Source organism: Rhodamnia argentea, chromosome 5 (assembly GCF_020921035.1).
Source record: "Rhodamnia argentea isolate NSW1041297 chromosome 5, ASM2092103v1, whole genome shotgun sequence".
NCBI lineage: Eukaryota > Viridiplantae > Streptophyta > Magnoliopsida > Myrtales > Myrtaceae > Rhodamnia > Rhodamnia argentea.
This window is the reverse complement of record NC_063154.1, coordinates 5193492-5205714: the sequence shown is the minus strand read 5'-3', so window position 1 is coordinate 5205714 and position 12223 is coordinate 5193492. Positions and strand designations below refer to the sequence as shown.

The 12223-nt window shown below is 40.3% G+C and overlaps 1 protein-coding gene across 2 annotated transcripts; it reads right to left on the bottom strand.

Moving 5' to 3' along the window:
• Nucleotides 1-645: 645 nt before the first annotated feature.
• On the bottom strand, nucleotides 646-9254 carry LOC115751965 (katanin p80 WD40 repeat-containing subunit B1 homolog KTN80.4). Of its 2 annotated transcripts, none has more exons than XM_030689988.2 (19): nucleotides 8830-9254; nucleotides 8520-8710; nucleotides 8189-8319; nucleotides 7592-7709; nucleotides 7229-7455; nucleotides 6473-6575; nucleotides 6313-6383; nucleotides 6128-6202; nucleotides 5904-6047; nucleotides 5575-5803; nucleotides 4949-5479; nucleotides 4042-4101; nucleotides 3849-3964; nucleotides 3081-3206; nucleotides 2360-2434; nucleotides 2129-2241; nucleotides 1434-1550; nucleotides 1269-1337; nucleotides 646-1174 (listed from the first exon to the last, which is right to left on the bottom strand). In XM_030689988.2, exons 2-19 carry the CDS (start codon nucleotides 8545-8547, stop codon nucleotides 1117-1119), a joined length of 2391 nt encoding a protein of 796 aa, XP_030545848.1. In that variant the 5' UTR covers nucleotides 8548-8710; nucleotides 8830-9254; the 3' UTR covers nucleotides 646-1116. The 2 variants fall into 2 exon arrangements, with proteins under 2 accessions (XP_030545848.1, XP_030545840.1); XM_030689980.2 differs by having other exon boundaries at nucleotides 646-1177; nucleotides 8830-9253.
• Between the last annotated feature and the right edge of the window lie 2969 nt (nucleotides 9255-12223).

Genomic DNA, 12223 nt, shown 5'->3' with positions numbered 1-12223 from the left:
ATATATAATGCACTTTACAAGGCTTTTTTCGGACACTTGCAGAATACATTTCATTAATCATTCACAGATAAATACGTATAACATTTCGAAACACTTTTCATAAACGTTTCCCAAGCTATTTACAAGTAACCAAAATGTTGTAAATGCCTCCTGATCCAGCTTTATGCATCAAATATTCTCTTCTGTAGCTCATAATATGTCATCACTTTTGCGACATCAGATTACAAATTCATAAAGAGAAATAATGACCACTAACTGAAAAATGCAAAACCAAAAGCTCAAATTGGAAGCTACACAATACGTAAAACTTCAAAAACCTATCAAAGAAGTATCAACTGACCGTCAGACTCATGCGCCAACTAATCTCGACAAAGACTACTAGGTTGGGGTCAAGTCATTCGTTACGGATCGATAAAAGACCTCATTGAACGTCAGAGTTATACAACTCGAGCGTGCCAAGCTTGCAACAGAGTTTCACCTGGAAACCATTCTCAAATTCCGTTGATCACTCATCCTACCTCCGCTGCGAGGTTCTGATCTCCATTAACACTGGAAACTACGCTAACTTCGCCAATTTGCAAGGTACCCCTAAGCTTTCAGGACGGAGAAAGTAAAAAGCTTCCAAGAAATATTCAACAACAGAAGGATTCATAATGCAACTTTTTACTAATTGATGAACATCTTCCGACAAATGATTGTTTGACAATTTTGTGATCCCGTATCCCAAAAAAAAGATCGATAAATACACGCTCACTCGTGGCTAAAACTTACAAACTGAGCTTCACAATGGGTTAGTGTGAATATTGACTGCTTGTCTTCACTGCCAAAGCACATTCGCCACGATGGTGCCGGCACGAAAACCACCAGGCACTTGTATGAAGAGTACTTGGCCATCCACTCCGGTTAAGGTAGTTATATTAGAGTGAGGTTAATGCTTCCACATTTCAGTATATGCACTGTGAAACGGGCAAATAAGTATCATCGACCCGTAGCCGCTGCTTGACCACGAGGCGGTCAATTTCTTGAAAGAATCACATTCACTTCCTTCAAGATACATGGGGAATGTATCCTACACAAAGCCCGTGAGTGAAAATCTAGTTGGCCGATCTGCGCTCGTCAAACTGCTTGAAGAGCTAGACTCAACTCATGCGCGGACTTTGCAACAGATCCCCCTCTTCTATGAACAAAGAAAATCAGAACATCGTCACTTCTATGGCTTTTTTAGAAGCATATAACAAGGTCTTCAGAAAAGGAAAATTAAAATGAACCTGGTAAGAGCAGGCAAGCACTGTTTGACCTTTTCGAGCTCTACGTAGCAGAGGTTATAACGTTCCAACCTGTCCCAATCCACCAGCATCACCATCAAGTTAGTTTTTGGATGAAGATTCTACCCAAGAACATTCAAGAACTGAACAAGATGATAAGGCACACACCTTTGTTCAGCTTCAATATCTACACCAACAGGCGTTGATGCCGATACTGCTGTATAAACCATGGAACCAAAAACTCTGACCAGTTTGAGAAGTATGTCCACAGAGATGCTCAAATGCCTGCACAGTTAGAAGCTTTTAGAAAAATTAAATGTCTTTATTATGGAACATAAAAGAGGCAAAAGAACAGCATGATTAATCAGACAAAAGACTGCTCATAAAGAGCGTGGCGTCAGGCCATTCTTTTGATCCTGTGTCATGTTCAACATGAATGCAGAATTTCATTTGTCTAACCAAAGCTACATATCTCCAGAAAAGTGAACGCACTATGATAGCTATAATGCCAGTGAAGCATACGATGAAAGCTTTTGATGCTTCACCAATCACAAGAAACGAGGATGCTCTTTTACTGTGAGTAGCTTTACGCAAAACAAACTAAGCTGAAGATTTGAGTGAAAAGGTCTCATCATAGTCATGATCATGGCATCTAAGGGTGTGGATACCTTCACATATTAAAAAAATTAAAGCTGAAGAGCGAGAAATAAATCAGGGACACCAAAATGAAAAGAAGCTGCAGCAACAAAAAATCGCAGCATCAAGGTTCACAACCAGAATCTGGTTGAAAATAAACCGTTTTGACGATGCAAAGATGAGGAGTAAAGCTGCTACCAAAGAACCATTAAGCACTTGTTACTCACCTATCCAGGTCACTCTCAAGAAGTCCATTCAGAAGGGGCAAAAGACAAGTGAACATATCCAGAGTAATCATGTCAATTTTCTCTGTCATTATACTAACTACATCAGCAAGCACCTGCAGTTTAGGACAAAGAGTGGTTAACACAAGGATGCTAATTAAGACCTCATGAGGCAATCCCATGTTTCTTCAACAGTCAGAAAAAACACTAAATAGTCACTGGAAAGCTACTCACAGAATTATCAGCCATCTTCTCCATAGCACCAATAGCCCCTTTAATATCCCTTCTTCCCCAGAATCCATTGACGACCTACCACATAATTTACAGAAAATGATTGTCGCATTTAATGACAAGATGACATCATCGCAACGCTATGCTCGTGAGCTTAAACTATTTTCGTGTCAGGACCACCGAGATCTCCACATGATAACATGCCACCATGTAAGTCCCATCCATACTACCATAGAACATACAAGCGAATAAATATTAACATTTAATTATATACTAGAATGCAACTTAAAAAAAAAGGCCGAAAATGAATTAACAACTTCTTTTTGGAGGACATCCCTTAACTTGCTGAATAGGGGAGATGAGCTCATACTACTCACATCCTACCTTTAAATCTCCCCCTCTAACATGACCTCTAAGATAAGCATTCAAGCAGAGAAAGATAGTCACCACAAGTTGTTCTTAGCACTTTGAAAAACACGAGCAAATGTCCTATTGATTAAGAATCTGCAGCTTGCAGATTCGAGAGTGAAAAGCATTTTCTATGGTGTTAGATTCCCACTACGCTCCTCATAACTTCCAGCCTTATACAGCTATTGACATGACAAGATGGGCTAATGCATAGGCTGTTGTTTACCAAAACATAGAGTTCACAACCACATTATAACTTTCAAAGACTTGAGTGTATACAGCTATTTAAATCATGACAGTGACCTATATGAAGTACCTGCAACTTGGCTAACCGAGACTGCATAGAGCCAACAAATTGGTCATGATGCTCCATCACATCTGCGATGGCATCCTCATCACTGGCAGAAACTGTTTCCTTCTCAGCTGACGATCTATGTCCTCTCTGTTTCACAACAGGAGTTGTCAAAGACGAACCCAATTTATATTCATACAAGGCGACATCGTGAGTATGCTACACCACACTGTATTATGAAAACCCGGAAAACCCAGATCATGCCTCTTCCCTCCCTCCCTCCCTGGACTCTTGATCTCGAGTGGGCAAAGTCCATCCAAATGGAAGCTTTTAAGAGCATCATCCAAAACAAAGTGGGCAAGGGCCTACGCACAATTGCCCAAACCATACCTTCGTATTCCCCAAACTGGACTTCAGCCCAAGAAAATCAAACAAAAGTCCTAAATGCCCACAACAAAAAGGCAATATCTTTGTCCATTCTTTGTTTTATCCACCACAAGAGTCGCAATGAAAAATTCCAAAAACAGACAAATCAAGAGAAGATACTATTTGGGCTAAAAAAAAAAAAAAAAAGAGAGAAGCTACTATAGGAACCCTCCTTGGTATCAGAACCCACATACATGCAACTGCAGAGGTGCATTTGCTCAAAAAAAGAAAAACAGAATGCATTGTTGCCCCATTCTTGCATATAATGACACTTATTCCAATAACGAATAACAGGTTGAAATCTGTCGGAAGGAAATACAAAACATTGAAAGAGAGGGCCAGTGAAGAACTAGTGCATTTCCTTACCACACTAAGAGGAAGCACATTTACACCAGGCCCCGCTCTTGAGGTAATGCTGGGTGTAGGTCCGTCGATATTAATCTTCTCTCTTTTCTCCCAATTAACAAGGGAACGCATTCGCCCTAGATATTGACAAGATTATATGAGCAAACCTCCTATAATGCCCAAACACAAAGTAAATTTTGAAAATAGGATGTACCTCCCCTTTGTCCATCCACAAAAAGTTGTGCTCTGTTTGCTTTCTGCAAACGAGATTCATCTGCAACAAAAGATTCGATATTGAGAATCATTATTTTAAGGAAAAAAAAATGCACATTTGCAGATCCAAGCTTCAATAATCCAAAGAGTTGGAAGCCAAACACTCCAGCTATCTAATAGGCAGAAGGTGGACATTATGAAGGTGAAACCCAACAAACACATGACAGTTCTCACTTTTGCCTGTAGCTGGCTATAGATTTCACAGAGACCATCAATTATTGCATTAAGGTGGAAAGAATTCATCCAGCTGTGATTCCTTGCAACACATCTCAGCATATGATGCTTAACTCTTTCACTAAATAGCTTTGTCGCAGTTCAAGGAGTCTAACCAGATCCTAGGCTTTAGAGGGGAAACAAACTCAAAAAAAATTCACCAAGTTGTCATTTTTGGACCAAAATCTGAATTTCCAGGAGATGTTAATATAGCTCCTTGCTACTATTTCTGCACCCAGCTCACTTTACATATGCACATGATATATCAGTAAAGCACATTTATCAACTTCGCCAGACTAATACCACTCTCCATTACGAGGATCTTCTATTCACCTATCAGGCTTCGTTGTGCATTTACCAAATAATACTAAGGTGCATAATTTCCTCATTTTGCATTACTCTACCTCCCTCTTAAAATTCTGATCTTCTAAATGATCCTTTTGATGTCAGAACAGGTCCATACCAAGTTGGAAGCAATTCTTTGGCAATAAAATCCAGCAAAACTAGCATAACATTGTGGAACAGGCCGCTATAAGTGAAAAGGTGCGTTGAAATTACACAAGAATGAATACTCTACAACTATGGGTTGCAATTAATATCGGAAAGCATTCTTCTTCTGATAATTGAACACATACAATTTTCACGCTGGTAATCAGCCGGAGCATCCATTATTGTACTTGTGTCATGCTTGCTCGGAAAACCAGATGAATCATCCATTGTGTTTCTTTCAGCAGTAGAGAAGCCTTGGACTGGGCCTCTCGCTGCAGAGAAGATGTTCCTATTTGTAATGTGGCCCAATGAACTGGTATTTGGGCCAGCTGTTTCAGATTGACCTGAGACTGTTGGCTGATCTAGTTCGTCTCTGCCATTTGAGAGCCTTCGTAATTCAATTGATTTTGACTGCAAAGAAAATGGCATAGTTCTTGAAGCAAGATCAACTTCTTTTTTGGATTCAGTAGCCAGTTCTGATCTAGTGTCAGTTCTAGGAACAATGACAGGTACGATATCTGATTTACTGAAGCTGGGAAGACTGATTGTAGCATTGGCCTTCGCAGTATTCCTCCTTGGAACTGCTGCGATCTGAGCTGTCACTGAGGTGGCTGGAGCCACCTTTGAGCCAGCATTTATATTGACCCTTTGAGGAGTACCAGGTACACTTCCTGTGGCTTTAGGCATATGCAAAGCAAGAAAATTGTCATATTCTGAACTCCATTCCAGATACAAAAGCAATATAACCAAAAAGTAAAAATAGATGTCTTACATGCCAAACTTTTCTGCTCCTTAACAGGATCTGAATTTTGAGAAACCGACAATCTCCCCAGGGACTTTGTTTCCTTCACTAAAGAATCTGAAGTTTGGGAAACAGATAACCTCCCTGAATTGGCCTTAGCAGTATTCTCATTCAGTACAGAGAGATTCCCTACTGTAGGAGCTTTAGATTCAGGAGCTACTTTAAATCTGTTATTACCAACAGCATATGGTTCTATTCGCTGAAAAGAGGTGAAAGAGAGCACATCATTTAAAAACTCAAATATGACACAGGAAGCAACTTTAGACTACAACCAAGCGCACAAAGTACGTGCAACTTACCGAGATGTCAACAACCCAAACACCAACGCAACTTTGATTGAATGAGCAGCCGAGAAGCTTTCCCTCGTGCACATTAAGGTCCGATAATCTAGACCATCCCACATCTACAGTGTCATGGCACAGTATTGGTTCCCAGGAAAGAACCTATGAAGAAGCATGGAACAAAAGAATCAATAATGAACCATGTACCTTTTCATTGCAACATTAAATTGTAGCACTGTTACCTTAAGATTTTCATGCAATCCACAAAGAAGGGTCCTTCCATCAGGATTGAATGTCAAACAACGTACTCCAGTGCTCTGTCATATTATTGGGATGCCATATGGTTCGTAAGAACGTCAAACTAAAGACCCGTCGATAATTTAACTCCTCTTTATGTACCAAAAAATCATTCAGACAAAACTCTTACCTCGGGTCCACTGGAACCAATCAGTTCAAAGGTCTCGAGGTCCCAAAATTTGACAGTCCTGTCAGCAGAACCTGTAAAACAGCCGGAACATACAAACAGTTAGTGGAAACATAAAGAGATATGTTGCATTGAACAAAATTGCAGCAGAACGGTATCTCACCTGTTGCCAGTAAAAACTCATGGGGATGGAAATCTATACACTGAACTTGGCCCTCATGACACTTAAAATCATGTAGTAGCTTTCCGGCCGTCAGATCCCAGAGCTATTAATCGGATTCAGAAATGTAATCAGCCATATATTCTTAAGCAACCATAATAAACATATTGATAACATCATTTCCTCCAATCAACATGATCCAAATCATCTGCGCAACTCAGGCAATCACCATAAATCAGACCCTACATCACATTTCCTTAGACAAAACCATGCATTCATTACTCACAAGGAACTGCAGTCTCAGTCACCATATCCAGAACTAGATATTGTGATAACCCATAAAATGATATAGGCTCTAGGTATTGGTAATTGTTTCGGAGCTATCCAATTATGTAGCTAATGTAGGTCTAGTCATCTGCCGACTGTCAGTGTTGCACCAAGTAACCTACAAATTTCATCAGCAAGTGGCAAGTGTGCTCGTTTCTAAAAGAATCTACGCTCCCTTCGCTATACGACAAATCACACCAGACTCCAGATGTGCAGTTGCCCCTATTAAAAACATGTAAACGAGACTGAACCACAGCGCAAATTAACTATAAAGCCTCCACAATCATCGTCCAACTACCACATCCAGGGATTAAGATGCTTCTTAACTATTACCAGAAGAAGACACCTAGATGAATGATCACGTACTTTATCACATGAACTATTTTCACAAACAATTTATAGAATACAAAAAAAAAAAATAATAATAATAACCTTCACAGTGTTGTCCTCTCCACCAGAAACCACCCAACGACCATCAGGAGTAAACCTAATTGCATTGACCCCGCGAGTGTGGCCTTTGTAAGTGTGGATACAACCTTTTTTCCTGATATCCCATATTTTTAAGTTCGTGTCAAGAGAACCAGATGCAAAGAACTCCCCAAAAGGATGGAAGTCCACTGATATGCAATTAGATCTATGACCAGTGAGAGTCCGAACAACTGCAGAGAAAATTACGTCACAACTCGTTGTTACACATCAATGTGATGTGAAAACAAATAAGCAAAGACATGTTTTCTAAGATATAACTTGCAGATTACAAGTTTGAGATACTGCTTAAGAAACAGATGAGCATACTCTTTGCCTCTTCTAAATCCCAAAGCTTGATTGTACCACTTGCTGCTCCTGCAGCTACAACCACCTCCGAAGAATCGAAAGTCACTGAATCAATTCCACTGCTATGTCCAGACAAACTCTGAACACAAGAAATGAAAATTAGACCTGCTGTTTAGATCAAAGGCAGATCCTAATTAGCATGGCCAGTTTTTAGGGTGCCCAATCCTTTTATCTGATGAAAGCAATCATATAAAACCTCTTCCCACTGGGAAAGAAGATGAACTACGAAGAGTACCTAACTCAAATCTATAAGCTGCCAGATCAATGGTAAGGGATTTCAAATTTGGTCAAACATGTCTAATTCTTAATCCACCATCAGAAACTCGAAAGCTTCCAATTCACTTGGTTAATGGACCAGGTATAAAAGGAACATACTGGAGTCACACTCTGTATATCATGACTGTGTCAAGACGAAGGAGTATAAGTATCACATCGTCACAGCAGCACTAGGTACATGCCACCATCATTTGGGCATAAAATCAAAGTTAGAGAAGAATCCATCAGATGGTCGATAATTGGTACGTAATTCATACAACAGTGTGACCGTAGAAAACTGACCAGTATGGCATTGGGCTTTCCAATAGCCCAGAGATTGACTTTATGATCTTCTCCGCCGGTGACCAGAACCCTCGATGACTTCCTTCCAATTTTGAGGCAATTGACTGCTGCAGAATGCGCTACAAATTCCTCTGTTTTTGCAGCTCAAGTTAAGGAAAACCTAAATATCACTAATAATACAACAACTTCCGATGATTCCCAACTGAAATACAAGATGTCCGAATCCACGAAACAAGGAAGTTTCACATACAGCAGCAAACCGAATCGCATTTCATCTTGCTATTTGCAGCCACAAAACATGGCATCAACACACGTGAATTTTCAAGGATACGTAGCTTGTAAGCGCGCTTCGTAGCCATGGCGGAGACGCGAGCAAAACCCTAATGGCAAGAACAGCTCCGGAGACATTCAACATATGACGGGTCGTTCGAAACGAGCCCAAGATCCGACAAACGAAGCCAGATCTCAAAAACCCAAGTCGGGTTCTCCCCGTATCACGCCCTCATTGCCAGTACCCAAGCCCTGGTATTCAACAACAATTAGTGAGTTCCCAGATCACCAGGGAACGAGAACTAGCAAGAAGGAAGGTGAAGAAGAAGGGGGGTGGGGGGGCTAAAAATTGAAAACAAAAAAAATGCCACCTTTGCGGCGACGTTTTGAATGGCGCAGGTGAAAGAAGAAGACCCTTTCCTTTTCTCTCTTTCTCCTGCTCTTCGCTCACGCTCGAGAGAAAAAAAGGAAAATGGTCGCGGAGTAGAGCATAAGCATTCAAATTCCCGGAAGCAAAGAATTTCCTGTTTTTTTTTCAGTTACGGAGAGTCATCACGCACAATCAAATCAGCAGAAAGTATTGAACTAAGTGACAGCCTTTTCCCCCTCTAATTCTGGAAGGAGAGAGAGAAAACTTGGAACGCCAACAATGGCGACAATGCAGTGATTCTGGGAAGAGGAAACCAGGGAGGCAGAGAGAGAGAGAGAGAGAGAGAGAGAGAGAAGGGGTAGTGAGAGGGGAGAGGAGGAGGGCAAGGGAAAGCTTTCAAGATTTGTGTTCAGGTTCAAGAAAATAACAATATTTTCCTAATAATCAACAATAATTAGCAGTGATGACAATCATATTCTCAATAAGATGAGATGAGATGTGGTGTGCCCAATTTGAAAACTACCCACCGCCTCTCTCTCCTTCCTTCTCCCTTTTGGACCAAACTCTCCCTCCCCTCTCAAATCAAAAACGGTAAAGTCTCATAAGCACCGTGCCCCCACCCACCCCCTCCCCTCATAATTTGATCTCATTTCCTCACTTTGCTTCCCTTCCCTTACCTTTCTCTACAAAATCAATCCACTTTCTTTTTCCTCGGATTTTTTTTTTTTGTTGGTCGAACGACGACGACGACTTTTTTATTTTATTTTATCAATTTTACATGATAATAAGATTAAAAAAAAAAATCGTCACACTCGATCAATGTAATGTGGCTGAAGAATGAACCGCGCGTAATAACACGGGCGAGAAAAATTATGGTAAAATTTATATCAATCTATCTAGCTGATTTGTAGAGATTGATAATGTTGTTTCTTTAGAGGCTTGTTTCCCTTTCCTTGGGGGTTTCGTGGGGATATGTTTCCACTCCTCGTTTCTTGCTTTCTTGGACTTCATCTACCCCTTTTATTTTATTTTATTTTATTTTTTTAACAATTTAATTTTTTTTTTGGCTTGTTCTTGAATTATATATTGTAAAGTGGGAGCCACACAGCAATCATCAGGATGCAGCTCCATAAGCCTATAGACCAAGCAGGTCCTCCCACACATTAAGGTTGAAACTAAACAATACTCTTTTGGGGCCTGAAGCCATATTCGGTATCCGTTAGGTTTGACCTTTGGTGGCATTTAGGTATATAACTCTTTCTGCTCTTTTTATCCCTTCGTGCACGAACATGACATAGCGAAATTTCGGCGGCTAAATCGATTCGACGTGGGCCGGTATTTAAACACCCCTCACGTGAAAGCCACATCAAGAGCGGCACGTGAATTGATCCTGATACCATGATAGAATGTCCAAACCCGAAGTTTTGAGTTGATAGGTAGGGTGAAATCACATGAATATAACGAGGCGCTTAGGACCCGCCAGAGCGAGCATCCCGAAAGTTTGACGATCGCACGTGTCGATGCGATGGTCTCGGCGAGTTTCTCCGAGGCTCTCCACCGATAAAACATGTAATCAATTGTGCATTGAGGAAAAGAAGAAAAAAAAAGGACGGAATTCCGTGATTGCTAGTTACGAAATCGGAATAAAAATGAAATAACTTCCCACCCCCCACCACAACCGCTTTTGTTTCTCCATTTAATTAGTCCACCGCAAGGAATTATTTCTGTTTTGGCGGGGGGTAGGACTTTGCCCTCACCCGGTTCCAATGAAGAATATTTAATGAGAGTCCTTCACAACCTCAGAAAAACCGTGAATGTATCGGCTTCAATGGCCGGAACACATGAAAAGCATGCCCGTTGCGGCCACCAAACCGATGTCGGTGGTGGCGCCACCGTGGGACACCACCCCCACCATATGAATTTCACATCGCCTACAGTTTTGCTCTTCCATCCACACAAACCCAAAATCGCACGCACGCCGAACAATCACAGTGCAAAGCATTTCGTTAATCGAAAGCTGCTTCGAGTCGGACCCATTTTGTGGACTGCATAATGTATGTAATCATCCTTATGTTCGATTTCATTCTCGAAAGGATGGAAATCGCGTCATTTCCTCCATCTCGAAGGATCTTGATACGTCGTAATTTTTCACCTTCGTTTAGAGCAGGGCTCCAAGAGCATAGCAATTCTTGAGGAAAAGAAATTCTAAACTTATTATATGAATATTAATTCAGTCTTAAACATTCTAATTTGATCAATTTAGTTCTAAAGTTTTTTTATAATCTTTCAATTATGACTGTTGACGTGGACAATTTTTTTTTATATTTTTTACATTTTTTTTATTTTTCATCCACCGAGCCACGGGCGAGGGATAGCGAGAGTCGCCCCTCGCTCGAAGTTGGCGAGGGTCGACCTTGCCCGATCTAGCGAGGGCGAACCTTGCTCAAGGCTAGGTGGGCCTAGCAAGGTCGAATCTCGCCAGCCGTCGCCAAGTCTTGGCGATCAACAGAGGAAGAAGGGAAAAAGAAAAGAAAAAAAAATGACAAAATTTGTTAATAACAGTGTTGGCTATGAGCGTGACACATATGACATATAGCTTTCACATCAATGTTTTTCAAGTCAAAATTGATTGGAAAGACTAAAGTGGCAAATTATCAAAATATTTAAGATTAACTTGATCAAATTAAAAGGTTTAGGACTAAACTAAATTGTGATCCGCAGTTTTTCGGTAATTTTTTCCAATTGGGAATGCAATTTTGGTCGGTCACGGCTGAATTCTGTTCTGGTGAATGATTTTTAGTTTTATTTTTTTGTCAGAGAAAGATTTTTGTTAGCACGTCGTTTTCGTGGTTAAATAAAATTGGTGGACAAATTTCAAATTTTATTTGTTTTAAGGTGTAGAAGTTAAAGAGTTGGAGTGGTCCCCCCCGGTTAAAAGTACAATTACCTGCCTTCCTCAACCGAAAGAAGATTTTCAAAAATTCTGACGAGGATGTCTTTTTTTCTTTTTTCATATAAATTACGATTATATCATCTGATAACAAGACATAAAAAAAGCTTTAAACATGATAAGTTGTCAGGTGGACATTGTAGGAAAACGGACATGTTCTCCACACGCTCTCTTATTCAATTTTTAATGTGAAGTTATATCGAACTACTATAATTACGGCAATTGAGGTAAATGCAAAAGGATCCTCCTCTGTAATTTATCACATTATAGGATAATTCGACCGTGTTAATTGATCAAAACAGTAATGATTTTTAATCCGACGCGAAGAAGTTACCGTCGCAGAGTACTATAAAAGCTAAAAGAGCAGCAGCAGCAGTAGAAGAAGAAGACGAAAAGTTGATATGAAGTCCCAACAGAAATATCAAAGTAAGTCGAACATGATTTG